The sequence below is a fragment of the Lathyrus oleraceus genome, chromosome 5 (genome assembly GCF_024323335.1).
Source record: "Lathyrus oleraceus cultivar Zhongwan6 chromosome 5, CAAS_Psat_ZW6_1.0, whole genome shotgun sequence".
In the NCBI taxonomy this organism is placed as follows: domain Eukaryota; kingdom Viridiplantae; phylum Streptophyta; class Magnoliopsida; order Fabales; family Fabaceae; genus Lathyrus; species Lathyrus oleraceus.
Window position 1 is genome coordinate 205286901 of NC_066583.1, and position 26668 is coordinate 205313568.

Sequence of the window (26668 nt, forward strand, 5' to 3'; positions counted from 1 at the left end):
ACCGGTTAACGCATATGGTTAACCGGTTAACGCAAGGCAGAAAAGAATTTTCTAAAAGTTTTCAAACAGTGTTAACCGGTTAACGCATATGGTTAACCGGTTAACGCAAGGAAATTTTCACCCATTCGGCTAACTCAGTGCTTTAAAAGTGTCAAGTGTTGATACGAAAAGCGACATCGATTTTAAATGAATTGTTCATTAAAATGTGATGATCGGTCGTCGAAATTTAATTTGATTTTAATTAATTAAAGGAATTAATTATAATAATAATAAAGTGTTTATTATTGTCTTGTGGTGATCGGTTATGGCCTTAGTTTTCCTTTATTCTGCTTTGGATTTTAAAATACGACCTGCGTGTCGTGCCTCTCTCTTAATCTCCCAAATGTAACTTCTTTTCTCATCTCACTCCCTCGTATGTAAAACGAGTTTCTTTAATGTAATGTAATGATATGAAGAAAGCAAAGAAGTCAGTGCCAAAGGAGGACAACCTTGAAGATCTTGCTTGGAGAAGCTTAGATCGTTGTAGGTTAGCTTAGGTTCTCTCATTGGCTTGGGAGAACAATTGCGCTAGGGGCCATAACTGTTTCATTTTGTTTGTATGTATGTTGATGCATGTGAATGTATGTTGATGCATGTGAGAGACGGTTTATATGATAAACAAGCCGGTGAGATCAGAAAAATTGCAATTCCCTCAAAACTAAATATTAAGTTTTAAGCTTTCCAAGTTTTAACACTCATCAAGACTAGTATCGAATAATGTAGGTTTCGCCTACGCGAGGTGCATGTTATATATTAGTAAGGTGCGATGGGATAATTGTAATATCCAACTGTTAAAACAATGGGTCAAACTTAACTAAACAAATTATAATAAGATTATATATATGTTTAGAAGTAAGAGTTGGGAATAATCCATATGATGGATTGGAATAAGGAGTTATTCACCCAACTGAAATTTTCGAGAGTTGTATGAGATACAATTGGAAGGAGTTCCTACCTAAAATAACCTAGTTTTGTGTAATCCGCCTACGCGAACTTAGAACGAAGTGAAATATGGATCTCGACCCACTAGAAAATCTTCCAACGGGATTTTCCGAATCAGATGATGAGGGTCATTTGTTTTGAGTAAAATAGTGGGAGCATATTTAATTAAAGGCCTAATTGAATATGTCAATGATACTTATATTTTCATTAATCCTTGTGTAGATTACCATGACAACAAACACCTCTAACAACATATTGCGATCAAACCTTGACAAAGAAAAATTGTCTGGGACAAATTTTCTGGATTGGTACCGAGACATGAGGATTATCCTCAAACATGATAAAGGGAAAGGCAAGGAAGTTGCCAAACCCAAACCCACTAGTGCTGCCTTGAAGCCTAGTGGAAGCATAGAAAAGGAAGGCACCTGCTTCCATTGCGGTAAGACCGCACACTGGAAGAGGAACTGCCCAAAGTACCTGGAAGATAGGAAGAAAGGAGTAGAGACTCCAACTTCAAGTATTTTTGTTATTGAAATTAATTTATCTACTTCTGCATCATGGGTATTAGATATGGATGCGGTTCTCACATTTGTACAAATGTGCATGGACTGAAAAGGAGTAGAGATTTGGCAAAAGGTGAAGTCGACCTACGAGTTGGCAATGGAGCAAAGGTTGATGCCTTAGTCGTAGGAACTTATGAATTGACTTTACCTAGTGGTTTAATAATTCAGTTAGAGAACTGTTATTATGTACCAGCAATTAGCAGGAATATTATTTCCGTTTCTTGTTTGGACAAGTTCGGTTTTTCATTCATAATAAAGAACAATTGTTGTTCAATTTATTTGAATGATATATTCTATGTTACTGCTCAAATGAACAATGGATTATATGTCCTTGATCTTGAAGTGTCAATTTATAACATTAATACTAAAAGGATGAAACCTAATGAGTTAAATCCAACTTACCTTTGGCATTGTCGATTAGGCCACATAAATGAGAAACGCATTTCCAAACTCCATAAAGATGGATTGTTGGACTCTTTTGATTATGAATCATATGAGACATGCAGATCTTGTTTAATTGGAAAGATGACAAAATCTCCATTCACAGGAAAAGGTGAAAGAGCTAATGATCTTTTGGCCCTCATACATACTGATGTATGTGGACCACTGAACATACCAGCCAGAGGAGGTTTTCAGTACTTCATCACATTCACTGATGATTTCAGTAGATATGGTTATGTGTATTTAATGAGACACAAATCAGAGTCCTTTGAAAAGTTCAAGGAATTCAAGAATGAAGTACAAAACCAACTGGGTAAGAATATTAAAACTCTTCGATCAGATCGAGGTGGTGAGTATTTGAGCCTAGAGTTTGATGACCATCTGAAAGAGTGTGGGATCATATCCCAACTCACTCCTCCTGGAACACCCCAATGGAATGGTGTGTCTGAGAGAAGAAATCGAACCCTGTTGGACATGGTCCGATCCATGATGAGTCAAGCCGATCTTCCAAACTCCTTTTGGGGACATGCGTTGTTGACCACAGCTTACACACTTAACCGTGTTCCATCCAAAAAGGTTGATAAGACACCATATGAGATATGGAGTGGTAAGAGACCACATATGTCTTACATGAAGATTTGGGGTTGCGAAGTTTATGTGAAATGACAAATTTCAACTAAGCTTGAGCCCAAATCTGACCAATGCTTATTTGTGGGGTATCCTAAAGAAACAAGAGGATATTACTTCTACAATCCTTCTGAGGGCAAAGTGTTTGTCGCTCGAACTAGAGTTTTCCTAGAAAAGGATTTTATTTCCAAAGGAACCAGTGGGAGGAAAGTAGAGCTTGAAGAAATTCAAGAATCACAAAGCATCGATGCACCTATGGAGGAATTAAAGCAGGAAACACAAAGGGTTGTGGAAGAGCAACCTGCTCAAGTAGAACAAGACCAGCGTAGGTCAGGCAGGATACGTCACCTACCTGAGAGATATGGATATCTCATAACAGATCAAGGTGATGTATTACTCATGGATCAAGATGAGCCTGTGACCTACCAAGAGGCCATAACTGGTCCCGAGTCTGAGAAGTGGCTAGAGGCCATGAAATCCGAAATAGATTCCATGTACACTAACCAAGTTTGGAACTTGGTAGAGCCTCCTGTAGGAGTTAATCCTATAGGATGCAAGTGGGTCTTCAAAAAGAAGACTGACATGGATGGTAAGGTACATACCTATAAAGCAAGACTGGTTGCAAAAGGATATAAACAAATTCATGGGGTTGACTATGATGAAACCTTTTCACCAGTTGCAATGCTTAAATCTGTTCGGATTTTACTTGCTATTGCTGCATATCATGATTATGAAATATGGCAGATGGATGTCAAAATTGCTTTCCTTAACGGGAATCTTCTTGAGGATGTGTACATGACACAGCCTGAAGGATTTGACATACCAGAAGAAGCCCATAAGATATGTAAGCTACAAAGATCAATCTATGGATTGAAGCAAGCTTCCAGAAGCTGGAATCTTCGATTTGATGAAACGGTAAAACAATATGGATTCATCAAGAACGAAGATGAGCCTTGTGTCTACAAGAAGGTTAGTGGGAGCATGATCGTGTTCCTGGTGTTATATGTAGATGACATATTACTCATTGGAAACGATATCCCTACCCTGCAACAAGTAAAGACTTGGTTGGGGAAATGCTTTTCTATGAAGGACCTAGGTGAAGCAGCCTATATATTAGGAATCAGAATCTATAGAGATAGATCACAAAAACTGCTTGGCCTAAGTTAGAGTACATACATAGACAAAGTGTTGAGACGCTTTCATATGCATGATTCCAAGAAAGGATTCATACCTATGCAACATGGCCTGTGTCTGTCAAAAACACAATCCCCTTCAACTAAGGAAGAAAGGGAACACATGAATGAGACTCCATATGCATCTGCAATAGGATCTATCATGTATGCCATCTTATGTACTCGACCAGGTGTCTCATATGCTTTAAGTGCAACAAGTAGGTACCAATCTGATCCTGGTAATGCCCATTGGGTAGCTGTTAAGAATATTCTTAAGTACTTGAGAAGGACTAAGGAATCATTCTTGATATATGGAGGTCAGGAAGAGTTGGCTGTAATTGGTTACACTGATGCTAGCTTCTAGACAGATAAGGATGACTTTAGATCGCAATCTGGTTATGTGTTTTGCTTGAACGGTGGCGCTGTGAGCTGGAAAAGTTCAAAGCAAGATACAGTTGCTGATTCTACGACCGAGGCCGAGTATATTGCTGCCTCAAGTGCAGCAAAGGAAGCTGTTTGGATCAGGAAGTTCATTAGTGAACTTGGCATAGTCCCTAGCATTGTGGATCCCATTGGTCTCTATTGTGATAACAATGGTGCTATCGCACAAGCTAAGGAGCCTAGATCTCACCAACGATCCAAACACATACTTAGGCGTTATCATCTCATTCGAGAGATAATAGATAGAGGAGATGTGAAAATATGTAAAGTACCTACACTAGACAATATAGCTGACCCACTGACAAAGCCTCTTGCGCAGCAGAAGCATGATGGCCATACTAGATCAATGGGCATACGGGGTATGCCTGATTGGCTCTAGTGCTAGTGGGAGATTGTTGGTGTAAGCCCTAGAGGCCAATACTTTTGGTACTTGTATCGAATTATTTATAATAAAAGGCATTTTCTTTATTATGGTTGATTAATAAAGTCCCTAGAATGGATAGTCCGTTTAATGTATTAAGTGTGACTTAATCATGAGAACACATTAAACATAAGGGCATTGTTCTTAAAGTATCCGTAGTCGAGCTTTAATGTGAAGTGGGATAACATTAAAGCATTAAGACTATTATGTTTGTAGACTGATGATCACATCTCATGGATCATGGATAAAGAGTTATCAAGTCTTAAACATAGGTATGAATATTAGGAGTAATATTTATACCGGATTGACCCGCTATGAGAATACTATATAGAAAGTTATGCAAAGTGTCATAAGTTATTCTCATGGTGATAATAGTGTATACCACTCTTCGACCTGAAACCACTATGGATCCTAGATGTAGAGTTGAGTGCCTTATTACTGATCCAACGTTATCCGTAACTGGATGACCATAAAGACAGTTGATGAGTACTCCACAAAGCATGCTGAGGGACATGAGTGTCCTAGATGGAATTTGCCAATCCTGCGTAACAGGATAAATGTCTATGGGCCCAATATTGAACTGGACAAGGGTGACACGGTCTATACCTTGTGTTCAATATAGACATAAGGGCAAAGGGGTAATTATACACATAATTATTATCACAGGAGGTTTTGTCAGATCACGTGACATTTTCGTGACTTGGGTAGCAGTGATGTGTTGCTAGATACCGCTCACTGTTTATTATGTTAAATGCGTGATTTAATATAATTGCCAATGTTGCGAAAACCTATAGGGTCACACACAAAGGACGGATTGATGAGAGATAGAATAATTAAGGAACATCGTAAGGTACGGTGTACTTAAGCAGAATACGAAATATGGTAAGGTACCAAATACGTAAGTGATTTTGGCATATTATGAGATATAGGCCAAAATGCACTTAAGTGGGCTTTTTGGCTTGAAGCCCACACAAGTGGTTCTATAAATAGAGCTCTTGTGCAGAAGCTTTGTATGGGAATACAACACAACTGAAGAGTTGGAATTTCGTATCTCTCTCTCTCTCAAAGCCTTCATTCATAACAGCTAGCACTGCGATTGAAGGAATCCGTTCGTGTGGACTGAGTAGAGACGTTGTCATCGTTCAACGTTCGTGATCGCCCCGTGGATCTGTATCAGAGGTTTTGATCATTATCAGAGATCTGCACCAAAGGTTTGAATCGCCACAAGAGGTAACGATTCTATCACTGATCATGCCCATTCGTAAGGATCACTAAATGGAGAAAATTTTAAATTCTGCTGCGCCTTGGATGGCAATTCTCCAACAATGAGAACCCACTCACTTCCCTACAATCACACCTGTGATCTTAAACAACAATCCCTTGAGAAAAGAAAACACTTTTCAATAACACACTCTTGATTTTACTTCACAGTTTCAATCAAGAAGACACACTCTTGATCTTGCTTCACAGCTTTGATCAAGAAGACACACACTTGATTTTGCTTCACAGCTTTGATCAAGTAGACACACACACTCTTGCTTAACAGCTTTAGAGTGACAAATTACAACCACAAATCAGTCCAATTCAATCATCAAAAGATGACTTGAATGACTTACAAGTCTTACGACTAAACAGACACAAACCCTAGCTCTCTCACTATATTTCGCTCAGTATTGGTTGGGTTGTTAAAACAGGTTTTCTAAGTCCCTTTTTATAGAAGCTTTCAGCTGGGCTTGGACATCTTGAAAACCCTAAATCTATTTTCCAATCAAATCTTTTTATAACAGCTGGTTAGATCTCCTTGGAAAATAAGTAAAACAGGTTGTAATCCATGATTGAATGCGCCAGCTAATCAGATCTTCAATCATACAAATATTGCCATTAATTGTGCAATCACAAAAACACCAGACATTCGCACTGAATGTTCTGTGTACAGGATGTCATGACATCGGGTCTGACATCCTGGAAAAATCCTGCATAATTCAATAATTCCTTTTATAACTTCCAGCATGTACAACCATATCAGATGCCATGACCTTGTGTATGACATCTTGAAACAATCCTGCATGAACATGTCTTTCATTTAAGCTCCAGCAGGTACATCCCATATCAGATGCCATGACCTTGTGTATGACATTCTGAAACAATCCTGCATGAACATGTTCTTGAACTCCAGCAGGTACATAGGATATCTTATGTTAAGACATCACACATAAAATCTTGTGAACACTCTTTGTTTTACCAAAATTGCTGCCAATATTAAGAATCAACATTTTCAAAATCACTTTAGATCCTTCCAAATCTGGATCATCTTTGATATTCGTCATCGATTCAATTGGTGGGATATTGCCTAGCAATAGAAATCCTCCATAACAGAACTCCTTCAAAGAACTCCTTCGTGCGACCTAGTGTATCAAAGAATCTTCATGAAGTTAGGGTTGCATAAATAATATTTGAAGTCGTGTGAAGGTAGTAACCTCCTAGCGTTCAATGATTCTTCAACCCGACCATGTGGAGTAGTTGACCTACTAGTTTTCTTTAGAGAAGGGAGGAATAAGAGGACTATAAATGTGCATTTCCTTATAGTCCCTTGTGAAAATGTCTACAACAAAATTCTCGGAAGATCATTTATGGCGAACTTATACGTTGCAGGCTATATGGTCCATCTGAAGATGAAGTACCACAATAATTCAGGTAAGCTAGTTATTATTAAAGATAACATACATGGCGCTCGTCTTATACATGAGGCAATACTGAAGAACCTGTTAGCAACCATTGTCTCCTCTGAGAAAAGAAAGAAGAAGGCATATGAAGCAATCAACTTAGTCGAACTCAATGAATGTAAGGAAGAAGTTTTGCAAGATGATAAGCTTAGCACATCGACTGAGGAAAATATGAAGACCTTGAGGGCAAATTTGACTATCAAGTTTGAAGTCGTCTTCTCGATGATAATCCAACACAATCAGTTCAAGTAGGGGATGAAATACCGAACAGAGTAAAGTAATGACTTGTTAAATTCCAAAATAATAATGTTAACCTCGTCCCAATATCCCTCCCCCCTGTGCGAAATGTAAGGCATATGCCTAAGCATGGCATACCATCAATAAAACATTTATCCTTGTGCTTGATATATATCCCAAAGAAGGAGCTAACAGTCCCCCAAAAAGTTAAATTGACCATGAAGACGGTCAAGGGCTTGCTCGATGCTAACTTAATGTCCTAAGTGATGTATATCGAATGGGTCCCCAATGTGTGTTAGTCAAGAAGGCTTCGGAGAAATGGAGGATATGTGTTGATTATATGGACCTCAATCAGGCATGCCCTAAATATTTGTATCCAATTTTGAGTATACACAAGCGGATAGGAAATTTGGTTGGGGTACAAGCTTTTTGTTATTATGGACATATTATCCAACTAGAACCAGATACCCATGTACGATCCTGATCAATCACCGTTTATGATATATGGTTTGTCACTTATTCGACAAAAATCCAGGTAAACTATAGGATTTTTTTATTATTTAGTAGTCTTTTAGTCAATTTCTCGTACCGATAGTTGATTTAATTGTTTCATTGTTTTTAAGTGTTATTTCTATTTTTCGTATGTTATGCTTTGGTTGTGTCATTTACTATTTTTCAGGTTCAAACAGGTATTCAAGTACGACTATATGTAAACACCAAGGAGAAGCGCAAAGAATAATGCTCCCAAACTCCAGTAGGCCTGCAACGACCACCCATAGCACCTGCTACGGGTCGTAGCAGGGATCCCTGTACCAGATTATAAACTCCATTTAAACAGGGGGCACACTACGGCCACCCATAGCACCTGCTACGGGCCGTAGTGGAAGGTCTGAGACAAGAGCTCAGATTTCATAGAAGACAGTGGCCTGTTATGGCCATCCGTAGCACCTGCTACGGGTTATAGCAGAGGGCCTGGATAGGATCATCAGAAACAGTTACCTGCTATGGCCATCCATAGCACCGGCTACGGGCCATAGTAGACATGCATGCAAAATAACCAATTATGTCTTTTCTTTTGTTAATCTTAAGTGAATGACGTTTTGGTCAATTGGAAACCTGATGTTATTGACTTTTGTGGATCTGTTTAAGGAGAGAGAAAGAAAGAGGGGGACTTTTCTATTTAAGGGAGTTTTTCAGACAAGACAAGGACACACTTTTTGGGGGAAAATGCACAATTGAGAATTGGAGAAAATAAGGTTTTGGGGGAGACGAGATTTTCATGAGCGGAAGCAATTGAAGATCAAATTTCATCTGAATACTTGTAATGTATACATTTTATCATTTGATTTCCTTGAATACTATGAGTAGCTAAACCCCCCAATGCTTGGGGGTGTCCTTGATTTGAATTTATAATGACTTTGAGTTTATATTTGCAATAACAATATTATTTTTCATAATTAATGTATTCTCGTGATGTTCTTAATGCTTTCTCTTTCGGAACAATTGGTTTTGTTATATGATTATCAAGTAGGTTGGACCGTCATTGGTAATGCTTTCATGAGGTTATTCTACAATAGATATTACCTAGGACTAGGGATACCCTGTAGAAACCAATTTATTCTTGATATAATAATGCTTAATTTCACCGGTTAATTTCTATGGACATAGAGATTAGGTATGGATGATTAAAGGTTTTCTCACTAAGACATTATGAGAAAACACCCTTAAGAACTGATATTAATTAATTGATATTTGTTGTTGCAATAGTGACTCAGAGTTGTTACAGGAAGAAATCACACACATTCCCTAGCATATTACTCATATCTATCAAAAACCGTTCCCTGCACTATTTATTTTATTCACAATTATTTTTATATATTCACATCAAAAATTCCAAACATTAGTTTTTGTTCAATTTAATGACAATTAGAACTCAATATTTACAAGCAGTCCTTGAGATCGACATTCGAGGAACTTTCCTCAGTATTACTACAAAGGCAAAATAATACATTTAATAGTTTCCAATCAAATCCAGACATAGATAAATCCCTTGGAAGTACAAGGGGACTGGACTACTCTCGTTTTATGGAAGGAACCAGGATATATTGCTTGTCTCTTTCTTTCTTTCACTCTCTAACTCTGAACTTGTTTTTATCTGCTACAAACTCTTAACTCTATATCAGATTCTACACCTTGTGTTCAGAATTTGATAAGAGATTTTTAGAAAAAAAAGAAAAATCTAACACAATTCAACCCCCTTCTTGTATTTTTCTCACCTTCAGATGAGAGAATGACAGAAAGCTTAACAATAGTAACATCGAGAGCCTCAAGAGAAATCCTAGCATAACGAGAATCATAACTCTTCATCTTTTTTCTAACACCTTCAATGACAAAATCTGTCTCGACCCCTTTTGCTGGAACCATCTACTGAATAAGGGTGACATTCATGAGACCTGTTACTCCATCTTTCAACTTTGTTGGTCAAATTTAGATAAAGAATGTCAGATTGTGAGACAACAAGGTTGGAAGATAGCTGATCAGAAACAACTTGAGCTGAACAAATTTCTCAACCATTTGATACTCACACTAATATTGGAACACCTTTGCAAAAGCCCATGTAGATGAATGAAATTAGGAAGGAGATATGTCAAATTGGTTCAACAAGCCCTCCTCGAAAGTAGTAAAAGGCAGCCTAAATTTCAATCAGGTGAAAAGAAACTCGTAGAAAGGAATAACACACCCGTCATAACGACTGTAAATCTGTTTACACGATATGAGAAACTGCCCAACAAGAAGATAGACCCACATATATGCGAGCATCAACCATTTTTTTTAATGATCATATGTAGACACCATCTCTATTATCTCAAGATCAAACCAAAGGTAGAGTTCGATTTAGAAGGATGAACTAAAGTAGGTTATCCTCGTTTAACTATATTGTCCCGACCATCACATAAAAGATAATGACGGTCAAAGGTGGGATTTTGTTCTTAAAGAGGAGATGTTCCCTAATTTTCTCCTCTGTAGGTTCCCTGCCACTAGCGGCGACGAAAGTCTAAAAAAAATGACGAACCATTGTCTCATTTTGAGAAACAATTGCCGCCTTAATCTCCTCGTGATAATGAATGAAAGAAGTCAAGCGAGTGGCAACCTCTAGGTAAATCGGAGGATGGGAGTGTCCATTCTCATTCTTGTTAGAAAGGATGGGATGGTCACATCCACTCTTAACATAACCTTCTCAAGTCCTAGAGCTATCACTAAGAATAATCAAATAGGAATGTGACCATCGACCTCCATGGGTTCCTCATATGGAATGTCAGGGTTTCCGTAATCAACCAGTATGGGAGAACCGCCCCTACCCTTTCTAGTTATGTTCAAAGATACACCCCCTAAGTCATCCATGTAAAAAACGAAAAAGGGGAAGGATAAGTAAGAAATGGCACCTGAAGTAAAGAGGTTGAACGAAGTAAGTTGTTGAATACGAAGTAGTAAAAACGCTGAAACTCAAGCAGGAGGGAAAACGACCAGAAACAAAGAAGAATCGCCCAATGGTGATGTAGAAGAAAGCACGGAAGCAGGAGCAAAGAGAAGAAAGAAACTAAAAGTTCTAAAAGAAAACCCCAAGGAAGTTTATATAAAGAAAGGGGAAATGTTTCAAAATCATGGGGTAACGTCGGGTTAAAGATCTAACGACCCATAATGTCTCATCCAGATAACAAATACACTCAAGTGCACTCGAATGATCTAGCCATATGTGTCACTCCCTAGATTGACCATCTAGAGCCACATGTGACATGCTTAGGTGAAACGTTCCAATGATTGGACAAGTATTTATTGCAAATGTTCTCATATCTTTTCATTGCCCAACTTGAGAGGCGAAAGCATAACTTTATCCGACCGTATTCGAAGACTTCCTATGCCTCTCATCTTAGTAAGCTTGAAGGCAACTGTTCTGGGTCAGATCAAGGCACAAAGAGAAAGTCAATAAGGCTTAACTTCTCCTACCTTATAAATACTCCATCTCTTGTGCCAAAACATGTATAAGACTCATTCCCCAAGATTTCATTTCACCTTAAGTTTTAACTAACTTGAGCGTTAGAGTGCTAACCTTACATGTCTACCATCTCCTTCACACCGGAGCTACAAGCATCGTCGTCGATATCAAGATCTCTCTCTCATCCTTATTCCACCACAAAATGTTATTCAAATATATATCACTTTACATTCAATTTACTTTTAATCGGAATCAACTTTATTAAATAAATTAATTCAAAATTAAAATTTCACCAACCAAACATAAACTAAAATTTGTATCTTTATGAGAATAAATATGATTTTTAGCATATTCTTATTGCATCGAGAACATGTTTCTAATTTAAAAGGTCATTTCACAAACAAATATCATATAATGGTCCCAAGTATGGAGCCGCTCAAATCATGGACCATAGACTAATTTTTCAGATATTTATAGCTAGATACTAAATTCCATCAATTCTTCATCTACCACATATCACTCCTCTATTTAAGAACCCCATCCATTATAACATATCCATCACTAAACAGTTATTTTCTCCCACTTCATCTCCATCTCATGGCAAACCCAACTCTTCTCTTCACTCTCCTCTTTCTACTATCATTTTTCTTCGCCACAACCGTTACATCCGTAAGACTTACTCTCTATTAACACTAATCATATTTTCTATAATGTATTTGTCTGTACTTATCTTTGTGTTGTTACTTGTTAGGACGAGGACTGTGTCTACACGGTGTACGTTAGAACCGGGTCGATCCTCAGGGCAGGAACAGACTCAAACATCATTCTCACCTTGTACAATGCAAAAGGGTACGGCATAAAAATCAACAACCTTGAAGCATGGGGCGGGTTAATGGGTCCGGGTTACAACTACTTTGAGCGGGGCAACCTTGATATATTCAGTGGTAGAGCTCCTTGTTTGGATGGACCCGTTTGCCAGATGAACTTGACTTCAGACGGGTCGGGTGATCATCACGGTTGGTATGTTAATTACGTTGAGGTTACTACAACTGGGGTCCACTCTCCATGTGCTCAGAAGCTCTTCACGGTGGAACAGTGGCTGGCCACCGACACGTCGCCGTATGAGCTTTCTTTTGTTACGAACAACTGCCCGAATACGTTGGGTCAGGCCGAGGCGAAACTGAAGGCCGTTGATGCAGTCAGATCCGGGTCTGGGTCTGGGTCTGATTTCTCTATATTGGGCTCCACCGTGCGCGTGTAGAGTTTGAAATCTACATGATTCTCTCTTGCTATTGAATAATGAGGTGGTTCTTCTATTTGTTATGTTTTGGTTTTGTTTATTTATGCAGATAGTGAGAGTCCTGCGTGGCTCTGTTTAGTTTGCAAAGTCACTGGGTTCCTCATCTAGAACCCTTGTATTTTTGTATTATTATTGAATAAAAAAATTCACCAAGGACTTTTGGATTTTAAGATACATTGTGAAATATAGATTTTATTATTCTTTTCCTTTTTTAAGTTAAATCAACTAATTTAAAAAGAAAATGAGTGGCCATCAGAGTGTTTGAGATGCCTTGACATGATTGGTACATCTGTCTGTTTTTTTTAGTGTCGGCAAGCTTTATGTACTTTTTTTTATAATATATAGTAGTTTTATATATTATCATTGATACTATAGGATAAATTATTCATTCAATTATTTCACAAAATATCAGAAGAGGGGCCGTGGGTTGCTCTTATGTTTTAAAAGGATAAAAGAGAAAATCTCCCGAGGAATTGTGTTACGATACGGAATTGTGTTATGATACTATTTTGAGTAAATCAGAATTGATAAGAGATTGGAGTTTGTAAGATGCAATAATGGCTTGAATTTTCGGTACACTAAGAAAGTGGTTGATTTTTAAGATTAGCACTTCTAACGTTAAAGTTAGTATGTAAATAATACGGGTGAATGACGTTCATCCTCTTTATATAGTAGGACGGTTATAACAACTAGCTAAACTTTAGGTGTAGGATTTGGGGAAGCGTTTGCTGGCTCCGGGATCTAGATCTCATGTACTTTGTTCTAGGATAATATTCATACACCATCCCTATGTTGTTGGATATTCTAATTGACCCAAAATAGTTGCCCCTAAGTCTTTGTCTTTGATTTGTAATGCGAGGGCTCTGTAGCATTTTCCTTTCCCGCCATCCATAACCCGACATGAGTGGGAAACTAAGAGGTAATGTTGATGTCATTGGGAAATTTGCGTCTTAAATGTGTCACATGCTTCATAAGTCTTTCCGTAGGTTATATCATGGTGATCTTTGGAAACTGAAGCACTTCAGTGTTTTCCTAAAGTGATTTGCATCGTTGATACTGCTAATTATCTTTCTTTTTTTCAAATCTTTACACGATCTCTAAAGAGTTAGTTATACAATTTTTGTAGATATTAACTTTGTTCTTTTTCGTCTTCTATATTTCCACGACATACTATTTTCTATAGCCGAAGGAAGTGGTATTATGAGTCAAAAGTCGAAAGAGGATGCTTTTGCTTCTTGGGTTGATCCCGTCTTTTCAATAGTTGCATATACATTTGCTTGTGAAGGTAGTCTCGAGAGGGTCTTCCTCAACGTGGGTCCTTCTTGAGATTGAGGTGTATTGTCCCTTGAGGAAGATAAAAAGACTTACAGTGAGTATATAGGAGGCATCATTCCTTTCTACGAGTGCACTTTTTTCAACCCTAGGTCTCCGCTACCCTTTAACCGTTTTGAAATAGAGGTTTTGAACATCTGATGATTTGTTTTTCACAGATGAACCCTGTGAGTTGGGCTTACATCAAAGTCTTTAAATAATGGTGTGATTATGTGGGAGGAAAGCCTTTTTTTATCCCTTTTCGTCCATCTTTCCAAAGTACGATGTAGTTCAACAAACCACACGCATGGTCAGGGCTTAATTACATTGGTACAAGTTACCCGTTGTTTCAAAGTGTTTTTGGATAGCATGAAGCATTTTAAAAATCAGTTCTTCTTGTTTGCTCTTCTCCACAAAGAGGCTCATGAGACAACATGCACCATAGGAAACTAGAGAGAGAGAGAGAGAGAGAGAGAGATGACACTTTGTCATTACGTAATATTTGCGAGTATTTTCGATGGAATCGATATAATTATGAGCAAAAGTCAAGAAAATATGAGGAAGAATTGAGAAAAGTTGCATAAGAATAATAAAAGGAAGAAAAGGAAGGAAAAAATGATTTTGCCCCTGATTTTCTCGTGACAGCGATGTTGTCATACAATATCGTGATCATGACACAGACCTACGTGTCGCGATGTAGCTTTTTCCTGACACGGAAATTCAGCTTTAAAAGGAGACTTATGCTAATTTTTGGAAGCTTATGAATCTTGACGAGAAAGTGATGTCAAAGAGCATTTGACTATGATTTTTTGTAGCATTGGAGCATTATTGAGCTTATTTTTCATTAATTTTCATGAATTCTTATTATCTACTCTTGTTAATTATTTGTTTGACTATGAATAGTTAAGTTATTTTTTACTAGGTCTTTAGAGATGAACCTTATTATACTATATTGGATAATATGAATGTTTGAGATTATTTGAATACTGTTATTTTATAATTATTATCAATTGTTCTTGTTCTTATTGCTCTTTGTGTATTGACGAACGCGTAAAGTGATGTTAGATGAGTATAGATTATTAACTATAAGTCTACCGATATGTATTAGGGAAATTGTTCAACTTAGTATTTAACTAGGAATAGATAATTATAAGTCGTGGTTGTAGAATTAACGAACATAGAAACGCCTTGTTTTGCTTCGAAATCGCCTAAAGAATTAGGGAATTGTAGTATAAATTAGTGAGTTGATGTTTACTAGTATTTTTAGTAAAATAAATCATAACTTTTCGTTCACTCAAGGGATTAAACTCGAAAAAATCATCAGAACATTTTGTGTGAAACAGTTTGAGTATGAAATAATTGAATAGGAATTCCAGAAAATACAATGCATAATTGTTTGAAAGATAAAGTAAATAAATGAAAATGATAAAAGAAATCGAATAAAAAAACTTAAGTTAAAAGTGGTACGCAAATCCATACATTTCTCACAAATTAGTATCTCTATAACTTGAATGTTTGAATTCTATAGAGAACAACAATGAAAATTTTAAAATCTTGCTGCAAAGATCAAATCGGCTTATATACATGTACAATAATAACCGTCGATAACGGTCAAATCTCCAGCATTCGACGTGTACACTGCTACATGGCCTTTTGTCATCAGCATTGCTTCCATGTGTCTTAAGTTCTTGAACTACTGCAAAACCATTAATTTTGTCAAAACGTTTCCAACTCCTTCAATTTCCTTTATCGAGAACCCCTGATTGAATCTTGTAATCTTGGTGTTGAAACATGTTTCATCTACTTTTGTTTAGCTTGTGTTTCCACCTTACATCTCTACTCATATCGAATATGCTTAAATCGAGAATCACAGGCTAACAGATGTACACCAAGGAATTGGGTGTAGTGGTCTTTTTAATTCACCATATGATTATAGAGTATTTGCTATTCAAGTAATACACATTCATCAACATGAATAACTAGAGGATTTGAAATAAATATCTAACCGCTCTTCTTTATCAAAACTTAAATCTGAATTTCTTATCTTACTTATTTTTCCGTACAAATCATATTTGAAAACCCCCTTTTGTTTATTTTAAACCGCACAATTATCACCTTGCTCAAACTCGCAATCCATGTGGAGACAAATTATTTTATTACTTCGACCACATTTGTACACTTGCTAATAAAGTCATCAACTTTTTGGAAATGTTTACGAGGATTGTTGATAATTTCGACAAGACTATATATTTGTGACATTTTGATTTTAATTTTAATTTTAATTTTAATTTTACTCATCGTTTAATCTCAGTTGAATTTTAATTTAATTTTTTTTATTCTATTATATTTTCCACTCTTATCCTATTTTGTTTTGTGCAGTACTACTGAGGTATTATTTGCCTGTGTATGTGAGGTTCAAATCATACGTTGACACCATTTGATTGAGAGACTGAAAGAACAACACGAACAATTTAGAAGGAAAAGAGAGAAGCATTGCATGCTAAAGAAGAACTTGAAGAAGAGATGGTGAATCCACCACGACAAACGATAAGGGATTATTGTATGATGAGTGATGCTGGACATATATCCTTAGGTTTTCACCTAGGTAACCCTGTAACTTTTGATATACAAAATTTTGTACTTTCAAGTTTGAGAGATAACTCGTTTGACAAGAAATCTTTCAAAGATCCTTGAGAGCATTTGGAAAATTTTAATAGACTTGTTCGATGTGCAAGCCAAATGATGTGACTGGTGATCAGGTAAAATTACATTTGTTTGGTTTTTCTTTAATAGGCCACGCTAAGGATTGGTTAAATGCATTTCTAACAGTACAATCCAAACTTATAAAGAATTAGAAGACAAGTATTCTGGAGAGGTATTTCTCCAATGCTTAGTTTGTAGAGAGAAAAGTCGCAATTTCAAACTTTGATCAAGATGAAGCTGAAACATTATCTGATGCATGTGAAAGATTCAAATTGTTACTCTGAAAATGTCCTAATCACAATATGAGTACTATGGAATAGATGCAACACTCCATCAGCAGACTAAAAATTCCAACAAGAATGCTTTTAGATGCCTTAATAGGAATTATTTTGAGAAACAAGAATGAAGATGATGTGAAAACACTAATTGAAAATATGTGTCAGAACTAGTACTGTTCAAGTGCTCGAATAGTGAAACCAAAGGGTATGTTGGTGGTAGATTTGAACACAACAATATTAGGTCAAATTCAGCTGATATTGAAATAGTTAGCCACATCGTCATTGAGTCCAACAAATGTGGGTCAAGTTCATACACTGAAGTGTGATTTATGTGGGGAAGGACATGCAAATGGAAATTGTGTACCATAGGGAGTGAATGCTGAAGCTCAATATGCAATTTATCAGAAAAATAATCCTTATTCCAACATCTACAATCCTGGTTGGAAAGATCACCCAAATTTCAAATGGAGTAATAATCATACTTTGAATTCTAATCAAGGATTTCAACAGGTTCCTCAATCACAACCTAGGAAACTATTACCACTCGAGGAAGCCTTATCCAACTTCATGAAAGCCATTTATACTAGTTTCAAACAAGTTGGAAAAACTCAAGAAGAGATGTTTAAGACTCAGGGAGAAATGGATAAGAGTCAAGATACGATGAGCAAAAACACCAAAGCATCGATAAAAAAATGGAAATGAAAATCGGTCAATTATCTCGACAAGTGGCAATACAAGCTAGTTAAAGTGGGGGATTTATTGGTAACACTATAGATAACCCAAAAAATGAGAATTGCAAAGCCATCGAGTTGAGAAACAAAGTAGTGTCTTCAAACCAACAAGTTAGTAACGAGAGAAAAGAAAAAGTGTGGGTGATAAAAAAGGAGAGAATGAGGTAGTAGTCAAAAAAGAGGTAGAGGGAAAATTAGAGGGGGGGAAAAGTGAGGAAATTGGCGATGAGGAAGTTAGGGGAGACACCATTGACAAATTTATATATAAAAACTCACCTTTAAAGAGAACGAAGAAACAGATCCTGAATGAACCTAACCTAGAGTTACTTGACTACATCACACCATCTTACCCGATATTGAAGATGAAGCCTAAGATAGAGATGAAAGTGGATCAATTTAAGAAATTCATGGACATCCTGACAAAAATACAGGTTAACATTCCATTTGTTGAAGCTCTTGAGTATATGCTTGTATATGTAAAATTCATGAAAGAGCTCTTATCAGGAAATCACAAATTAATGTATGATGAGAATATCACTTTGGCGTAAGAGTGCATCACCATCATTGAATGGAAGCTTCCACCTAAACTCATTGATACATGCAAATTCACTATTTCCTTTTCCATTGGTTCACTAAGATGAGGAAGTTAAATTATGGTGAGTCAAAACCGATCCAAATAATGCTAACATTATCTTATCGTTTGATTACATACCCATATGGAGTTCTTGAATATGTCCTTATTAGAGTCAATGACTTATTGGTTCTAGCATATTTTGTGATTCTAGACAAGCCTGGGGATTTTGACATATCACTATTATTCACAAAACCGTTCTTGGAAACAAGTAAAGCTTTCATTTATATAAAACTGGGTGAACTAATATTGAGGAATAACAAGTAAAAAGATGTATTCAACGTGTTTGAAGCAATGAAACACCAAAAAAAAGGACCCTCAATGTTATAGGATAGACATGATGGAAGAAGTGGTTCAAGAGGTAACTGCGTATGAGACACCTTCACCATTGATAGATCATGTTATTATTAATTCAATTGAACAGGTTGAAGAAGAAGTTGATTTAAAGATAGGAAAATGTTTACTCTAAATTCAAGCGACACAGGTTGATCATGAAACGATAAAAATTTAAGAATTAGGTGGTAATAAGCAACAAAGTCAACCAACAGTGCAAAAAGATCTCGAGTTAACAGGGTTGTCGAAACATCTGAAGTATGTCTTTTCTGGTGAGAAACTGCTACAAGCAACCATCATTAGTAGCTCATTATCAACTCTAGAATAAGAAAAATTGTTACAAGTGTTAAGAGAGAATAATAAAGTACTTGGTTGGATTGTAACTGATCTTAAACGTATTAGCCCAGCTTATTGCATGCACAAGATTAAATTGGAAAAGGAATTCAAATCGGTAGTTCAACTGCAAAGAAGACTCAACCCCACCATGAAAGAAGTGGTAAGAAAATAGGTCCTGAAACTACTTCAGACGGGTATGATTTACCATATCTTTGATAGTTCTTGGGTAAGTCTTATGCATATGGTACCTAAGAAAGGAGGTATGACTTTCGTTCATAACGAAATGAACGTGTCGATCCCAACTCGAACTGTGAATGATTGGCGAATGTGCATTGATTACAGAAGATTAAACCAAGCAACTCACAAAGATCATTTCCCATTACCTTTTATGGATAAGATGTTAGAGAGATTTTAAGATCATGCATATTATTGTTTTAAGGTCATGCTTTCTATATTTTATGATATGATGGAATCTTCTATCGAGGTATTTATGGATGGTTTTTCTATTTTTGGTAGTAATTTTGAAAAAATTATTATGCACCTTAATGATGTTCTCGAGAGATGTACCGAAACAAACCTTGTTTTGAACTGGGAAAATTCCATTTTATGGTAACTGAAGGTATCGTTTTGGGGCATAAAATCTCATTGAAAGGCATTGAGGTTGATCGATGGACTAAAATTAGCAATTGTAACAGTCTCATCGAAGTAATAAAATAATTCGTCTCCATAGGGATTGATAATTAAAACAAGGAAATAACAATGAAATTTAAATTAAATAATGGGGGGGGTCAATTATGATTTGGTACGAAAACAAAGACGAGAAAAACTGTCTGAGTAAAATTCGAAAAGAAAAACGATTATATATTTTTTTATCGAATCCCCTAATTATACCTCTTGATAACAATGTATCAGGTGAATAATAATTACATGATAATATCATGGCGAATTAACGAGACCACTATACCAAATTTCTTGGTTTACAACTTACTAATTTACACAATAATTCCCTAATTCCTCAGTCCAATTCAAAGTTAAATAATATGTTCTAAGTTCTTTAATTAAAAAGCCACAACTTATAATTACCTATTCCTAGTTAATTACTAAGTTGAATAATTATCCTAGTTCAGATCAGTAGACTTACGCTCAATAATCCCTACTCATCTAAGGTTAATTTGCACGTATAAAAAGCAATGAACACAAGAACAATTAAATAATAATTATAACATAAAAACATGCAAATAATCTCAAACATTCATATGATTCAACAAGTTAGAATTAGGTTCATCTCAAAAGACCTAATCTATAATAACTTAGCTACTCATAGTGAAATATACAATTACCATGAATTGATAATAAGTATACATCAAATTCAATGGAAAATTTATTCTCCAATGGCTCCAATACTCTCCAAAATCACCCACAAAAGCTCCTTGGTCGTTACTTTTCTCTGGAATTCATAACCCTAAAAAAGGTCTCCACTTTTGATATTTAAAGTTGAAAACACATGTCAGAGTTTTGCTTCATCGTGACCATGTTAGCACTAATCTTGATCACAATGTGACATTATCGCGCCCCTAATGTCAAGATCGCGACCAAGAGAAAACAGCGGAAAATTCTTGCTTTTTGCTTCATTTTTCTTCTAATTTTCACTAAGTCCCAAATTTCCTCTCCTTTGGAGTTTTTGCTCACTTATTCAACCTTTTGACTTGGTTTTTGCTCATAATTCCACCAATTTGTCCAAAATTGCTCGCAAATATTACATGATTGTCGCATCGAAAAATATGAGCATCCGCGAACACGCGGAAAAAATGATTCAAACAGAGTTGCCACCGAACTTTATTTATTCCAATGAAGGAAAGGGAAAATATCGATAAAACCTTTTAAAACAGAAAATGGTCGTCGCAATAAAATTTGGGTTCGGGATTCGATTACACAAGGTGAAGGTATTAGCACCCCTCACGTCCATTGTACTCAACGAGAACCTTTTAGTTAAACTCACGATTGGATGTTAGCTTATGTTAATTGTTTTCTTTGGGTGATAAAAAGGGTCACAAAAATGTTTTTATTAGGGTGTTTGACAAGATTGTGAGTCTTGCTCCTACATATCCTTGAGTATAGTAAGGAATTCAAAGCTACATAGTTTTGGGCAAGACAAAAGAATTTTTTGATGTTTTTTGTTATAGTACTTGACGAGATGTTGAATCTCGCTCCTATGTATCTCCAGGTGTGATGGAGAGCTAAAAGTTACATAGTTCTTGGTAGAAAATAAGTGTTGATTGATTGATTTTAGAGGATGAATGTTTAGGTCGCATTCTAACAATTATATGTTTGCTTGTTTGCTCGCGGATGGGAGACTTAGCGTTTGTTTGTTTTGCGGTAGAAAGGATCCTATTTAATCTCGTTCTAGCAGTTTAAACATCTAGTTGTATGCTCATGTATAAGAGGCTTAAGCGCTAGTTTGTATACGCATTAGAAGAGACTAAACAATATCCGTTTGTGAAAAGGTTTAGATTGCATGAGGGCGAGAAAAGAAATAGATTTGATTGGTCGAAATTTGTTTTAATGAAAAAGTCCTTAAATCACATTCTAATGGTTAAACGTGGGATCGCATGCTCGCGGGGGAGACTTAAGCGCTAGTTTGTGTACGCATTAGAAAGGATTAGACAATGTTCTTGAAAAAAAGATGTTTGATTGATTAAAGTTTGTTATGGTGAACACATGTTTATATCGCATCCTAACGGTGAAACATTGACTTGCATGCTCGCAGAGGAGACTTCAATGTTAGTTTGTATGCACATTAGAAAGGATTAGACAAATGTTATCTTGTGAAAAGTTTTTGATTGTACGGGGGTGAGAGAATCAGATAAGTTTGATTTGTTAAGTGTTTTTTAAGTGAATGACGAACACTCGGTGAGAACGAGACGTGAGCCTTGGGACCAATTATTCAGGGTATTACCGGAATGCTAGACTCCAACGATATGTTTTTCATTCAATTAATTTATGAAATTGTTTGATGGATAATGAACATTCAAAAGATTGTTCAAAGGTTCCATCGGAATGCTAGAGTCCAATGGCCCCTCATTTTGTCCAAGTTTGTGTTAAGTGTTTTAGAAACAAAAGAGTGAACGAATGACTAGCCCAAGATATGTGCCTCGAGAGTGATCATTCGAGGATTCAAGGAATGCGAGACTCTTAGGATCCTCTTTTTTCGTGTTTGCTAAGAAAAGAGGTTTAATGTTACGCTTATCGGGAAAAGAGTTTGAATCACATTGAATTGATTTAATCGAGTTTGACAAAAGAATACTTGGCGTTGAACCAAGGTTTTTTCGCTTATTGAAGATTGAGAAGTTGTGATAGTGGAAATGGTTTTGATTTTGGAAAATTACTCGACGTTGGGTCGAGATTATTGTTTTGTTCTTTTTCTGAAACCAATTGATTTTAATCTTGAGTTAAAAGTTAACTAAGATAACAAATCAATCAAAAGAGAGGAGAATTAAGATACAAGTCCATTAAACAAGTATATGTAAATAAAAGATCTCATTGTAAGAAGGATCAAGAGGAAGCCACGGGACCGGAAGTCAATCGAAATCCAAAGCAAACTGAATTTAGCGGTATATTAAGCAATCATAAAGTAATTCATGTAGTAATAACTCTATAAGAAGCCGATCAACATAATTTATGCGTCTAAATGATTTTCGAAGTTTAAATTGAATTTAAACTTTCAAAATCGCAACGTATTAAAAGATAGCAACAACCAAAATTGTTTACATTGTTTATGGACACTGAGAGAGATAATCTAATTAAATCAACTAAATACATGAGAATTAATTAAACCAAGTTATCAAGTAATTTACTAATTAATTAAAATTTAATTAATTCATCAAATAATCTTCTAACTAATTAAATAACTACTAAAAAACAAAATAAGAACAAAAGAATAATAAGCATAAGAGGTGCAAAAAGTGAAACAAGAGTGTAAATGAAAGAGTCAAGTGGGCTTAAACAAAAAACCTAGACTCAAGCCCAACACCAAAATATCATCAAACCCAATTTTACTATATATTAAAAAAAGAATAGAATAAACAAGTAATGAAATGATAAATAGTAAAATGAATAAATAATAGCTTGACCATTTTTTTAAAAAAATTGCACGCAAAACACACTTGTCTTGTAACTTCAGAAACAATAGAATGCATAAATGCATCCCACTGTAAACCAAACGTAAACACAACAACCTGGGGAATTGGTGGTTGAGACAGTGTTCATGTTGGATCAATGATGGTGGTTGGTGAGTTATTGTTATGGCTAAGTTGTTGTTGTAGATCGGAGCAAAGGGTTGTTGCTTGAAGCGGTTGTAACAACAGAGCTTGGTGAGAGAAGGAAAAAGGTGTGACTGTTGAAAGTGACAAGGTAGAGTTAAGTTTAGGGTTGTTAGAAGGATGTTTCCGGCGGATTATGGTGGTGATGTTGGCCGTAGTTGGGTTGTTGCTTTGGGTGGTTGTGATTGCTCAATGTTTGTCGGCGGTGAAACAAGGTGAGGATGAAGATGGAAATTGGTGGGAACTTCCCTTTGAGTTGATGTGTGATGCAAGTGATTACACGGTAGGCATAATTATTGGTCAACGCCACGAGAAAATTTTACACACAATTTACTATGCTAGTAAACTTTTGAATGAAAATCAGGTTAATTATACCACCATAAAAAATCACTTGTCGTAGTATTCACCTTGGAAATCTAATTGGTCTAAAAGTGGTTGTTTTTATAGATCATGTAGAGTTGGAATGTCTTTTCAATAAAGGAGACTCAACACCGACGCTAATTCAATGGATAGGTTACTACATGAGTTTGACCTAGAAATAAAAGATAAAAAAGGTGTTGAGAATGTGGTAGTCGATCATTTTTCCAAGTTGGAGAAAAGGGAAGTGACTCAGAAAGAAAATAACACCCCTGAAGAGATTCCAAATGAACACATTGGACAACCCTACAACATAAGAGGTTATCATTTATTATACTTTTAGCAAGGATAATTGGCGCCCACCGTAGGGCCCATGTAAAACTGAATTGGGCCACGACTACAACATTCAACTAGATTTCTACCTATCGTGTTCAACTCGTATGTCCATCATGGTGAAAAAGAAGGTATCAACTATATAAAACATGAACTCGACAACAAGGATAATGCTATGGTAGAGATATGTGCTGCCATGAATGACTTATGCCACCAGAACCAACCTAGGATATCGTCTTTCATATCCAACAATATCTATAGGAAGTTAACCCTCTAGAAGATACTGATATCTTAGACCATTAGCCTTTTTAAGTTGAAATATAGGGGGGTGCCATAAAACTTCAAGTTTCCCATGTTGGGCAAGTTTAATGGTCACAACTACCATATGAACATGTTGCCTCCATCAAAGAGAAAATGGAAATTATTAGAGCTTCTGATTCCTTGAAGTGCAAGCTTATCTCTAACACCTTCATGGTGTTCTTGCTAAAAAACTTTAAAAAGTTGACTTCCTTATTTTAAGTCAAGGAGAGCCTAAATGGTTGGTGTGTCGGTTATGTATGTTAGTCTCGTCCCCCCCCCCCTTTTTCCTTCTAAACATCCTCCTACTAATAGGTCTCCATCTCCGCCTCTGTCCCCTTTTTCTTGACTCTTCATATCCTTCATAAATTCACCTATCAATAACGTCTGCTGCCCTTATAGTTGCCATGGGAAATTCTCCTATTCACTAATTATAACTCCCTATCATAATGTATCACCTAGTAACCACTTCATATGACTCTTCAAATGGCCTCCTGACCTTTTCATCGGATCCGACTTATATTAATTGGACCATTCTCGGCTTGTGAGAGGTCGGATCCACTTTGTTTACTAGGATATCCTAATCGGATTTTGATCTGGTGGAAGACAGTCTGACTATTCGATTTTCTAACCCTACCATTCTCGGTCATCATGCCAACTCGACCTTAAAGAACTCACATGTCTAAATAGGTTTCGTCAATCTCATACCTTGATTGGTCAACTAATTTTTTGGGATGTACATAAGCCCCCCGAGCATGAGATCTAACAGGTTGAAGTGCTCGGATAAAAGAAGCCCAAAAATTTTAGTTTAAAATTCTCCCCAATCGACTTACGTTGTGACGTTTGTTTATAGTGACGTGTCTTCAATCATGACAATGTATCTTTATCATATTTTCTTCATCCTTAGTAATGATGATTTTTCTTATGGGAATTTTCTCCCTCTCAATGACACGAAGCATACCATTCAAATTCCTTTATGAAAAGTTACCCCTAATTAAAACCACCTATTTGTCTCTTGGTTTATCATTCGTTGGAAAAAGTCTTTCTCTCTTCTATGCAATTTTCAGAGTTCTTGTTCATTCTTCAAGGCTAGGTACATTTTCTTTTTGTTTTCACATTATCTTATTCAATGACTATTATTGATGCATGTGACGAGAACACCAAAACTTTGAGAACCTTAAGTGGCCACGAAATAAAAGATCTTTAGGATTTTTGCGTGAGAGGATGTAGAGATACTCCAACCCAAGCTAACTTTGATCCTATTATAAAGGAGGCTTACGATGATATTTATGCCTCTTTTAGTGATTCTAATTCTGACTCTTCTTCATCAGGTTCATCTGTTAAGGTACTGATTGAGATTATGGAGTCATTTGATCAAGAAGTAACGAGTTACGATCACAACTCCATAGACGAGGTGGGGATAACTAAACTTCGGTCTTTGAAGAATATATCTTCTACTGGGAATAAAGACGATGTTATTTTGGAACCCTGTATTCTAGGGGAATGTATTTGCATAGCTCGTCCTAGAGGAACTAAAGATGAATATTTTCATTTCTATGCCAGGGTATTGTAAGATTTTAACATCCACCTTCCCTTTACCGATTTTGAACCCGATATACTAAAAACCCTAAATGATGCCCCTTCTCAACTTCGTCCCAATAGTTGGAGGTTATATCACTTCAGGATTCAAATGTCCAGTTGCAAAGCTCTTTGTAGACAGCCTAAATTGACGCCCTTGCCGTAGGTGATGCTGCTTTTGATAGGGAAAAGGCTCAAGCCTTATGTCTCTATCCCAATCTTGACTTGCATTAGATGGACTTCTTTAAGGTCGTGGTTAATGGCCACCTTGTGGATATGGGAGAAGTTGAGCCCTCTCCCACTGGCAATCCAATCCAGGAAGATCATGCTGTTGTTAGTAACCCCGAGGTTAGGGGCGAGGATAAAGATGAAAAACAGCTTTCTGCCATTCATTTTGTAATGTTTTCAAGAATATTGGTTTTTCCCCTTTTTGTTTTATATTCGGGTCCTGCTATGACCTATACCATGACACTTCGTATTTTGTTCAATGCTTACCAATTGTCCTTATCTTTAAAAATGTTTCCTATATGGTTTTCACAGAAATTCTGATTGTTTGCTAAA

General features: G+C 36.4%; 1 protein-coding gene across 1 annotated transcript; it reads left to right on the forward strand.

Annotated features, from left to right (window-relative positions):
- Nucleotides 1–12087: 12087 nt before the first annotated feature.
- LOC127082883 (PLAT domain-containing protein 3) lies at nucleotides 12088–13070 on the forward strand. The gene is made up of 2 exons (XM_051023110.1): nucleotides 12088–12269; nucleotides 12352–13070. The coding sequence occupies exons 1-2, from the start codon at nucleotides 12198–12200 to the stop codon at nucleotides 12859–12861; spliced, it is 582 nt and encodes a 193-aa protein (XP_050879067.1). The 5' UTR covers nucleotides 12088–12197; the 3' UTR covers nucleotides 12862–13070.
- Nucleotides 13071–26668: the final 13598 nt, after the last annotated feature.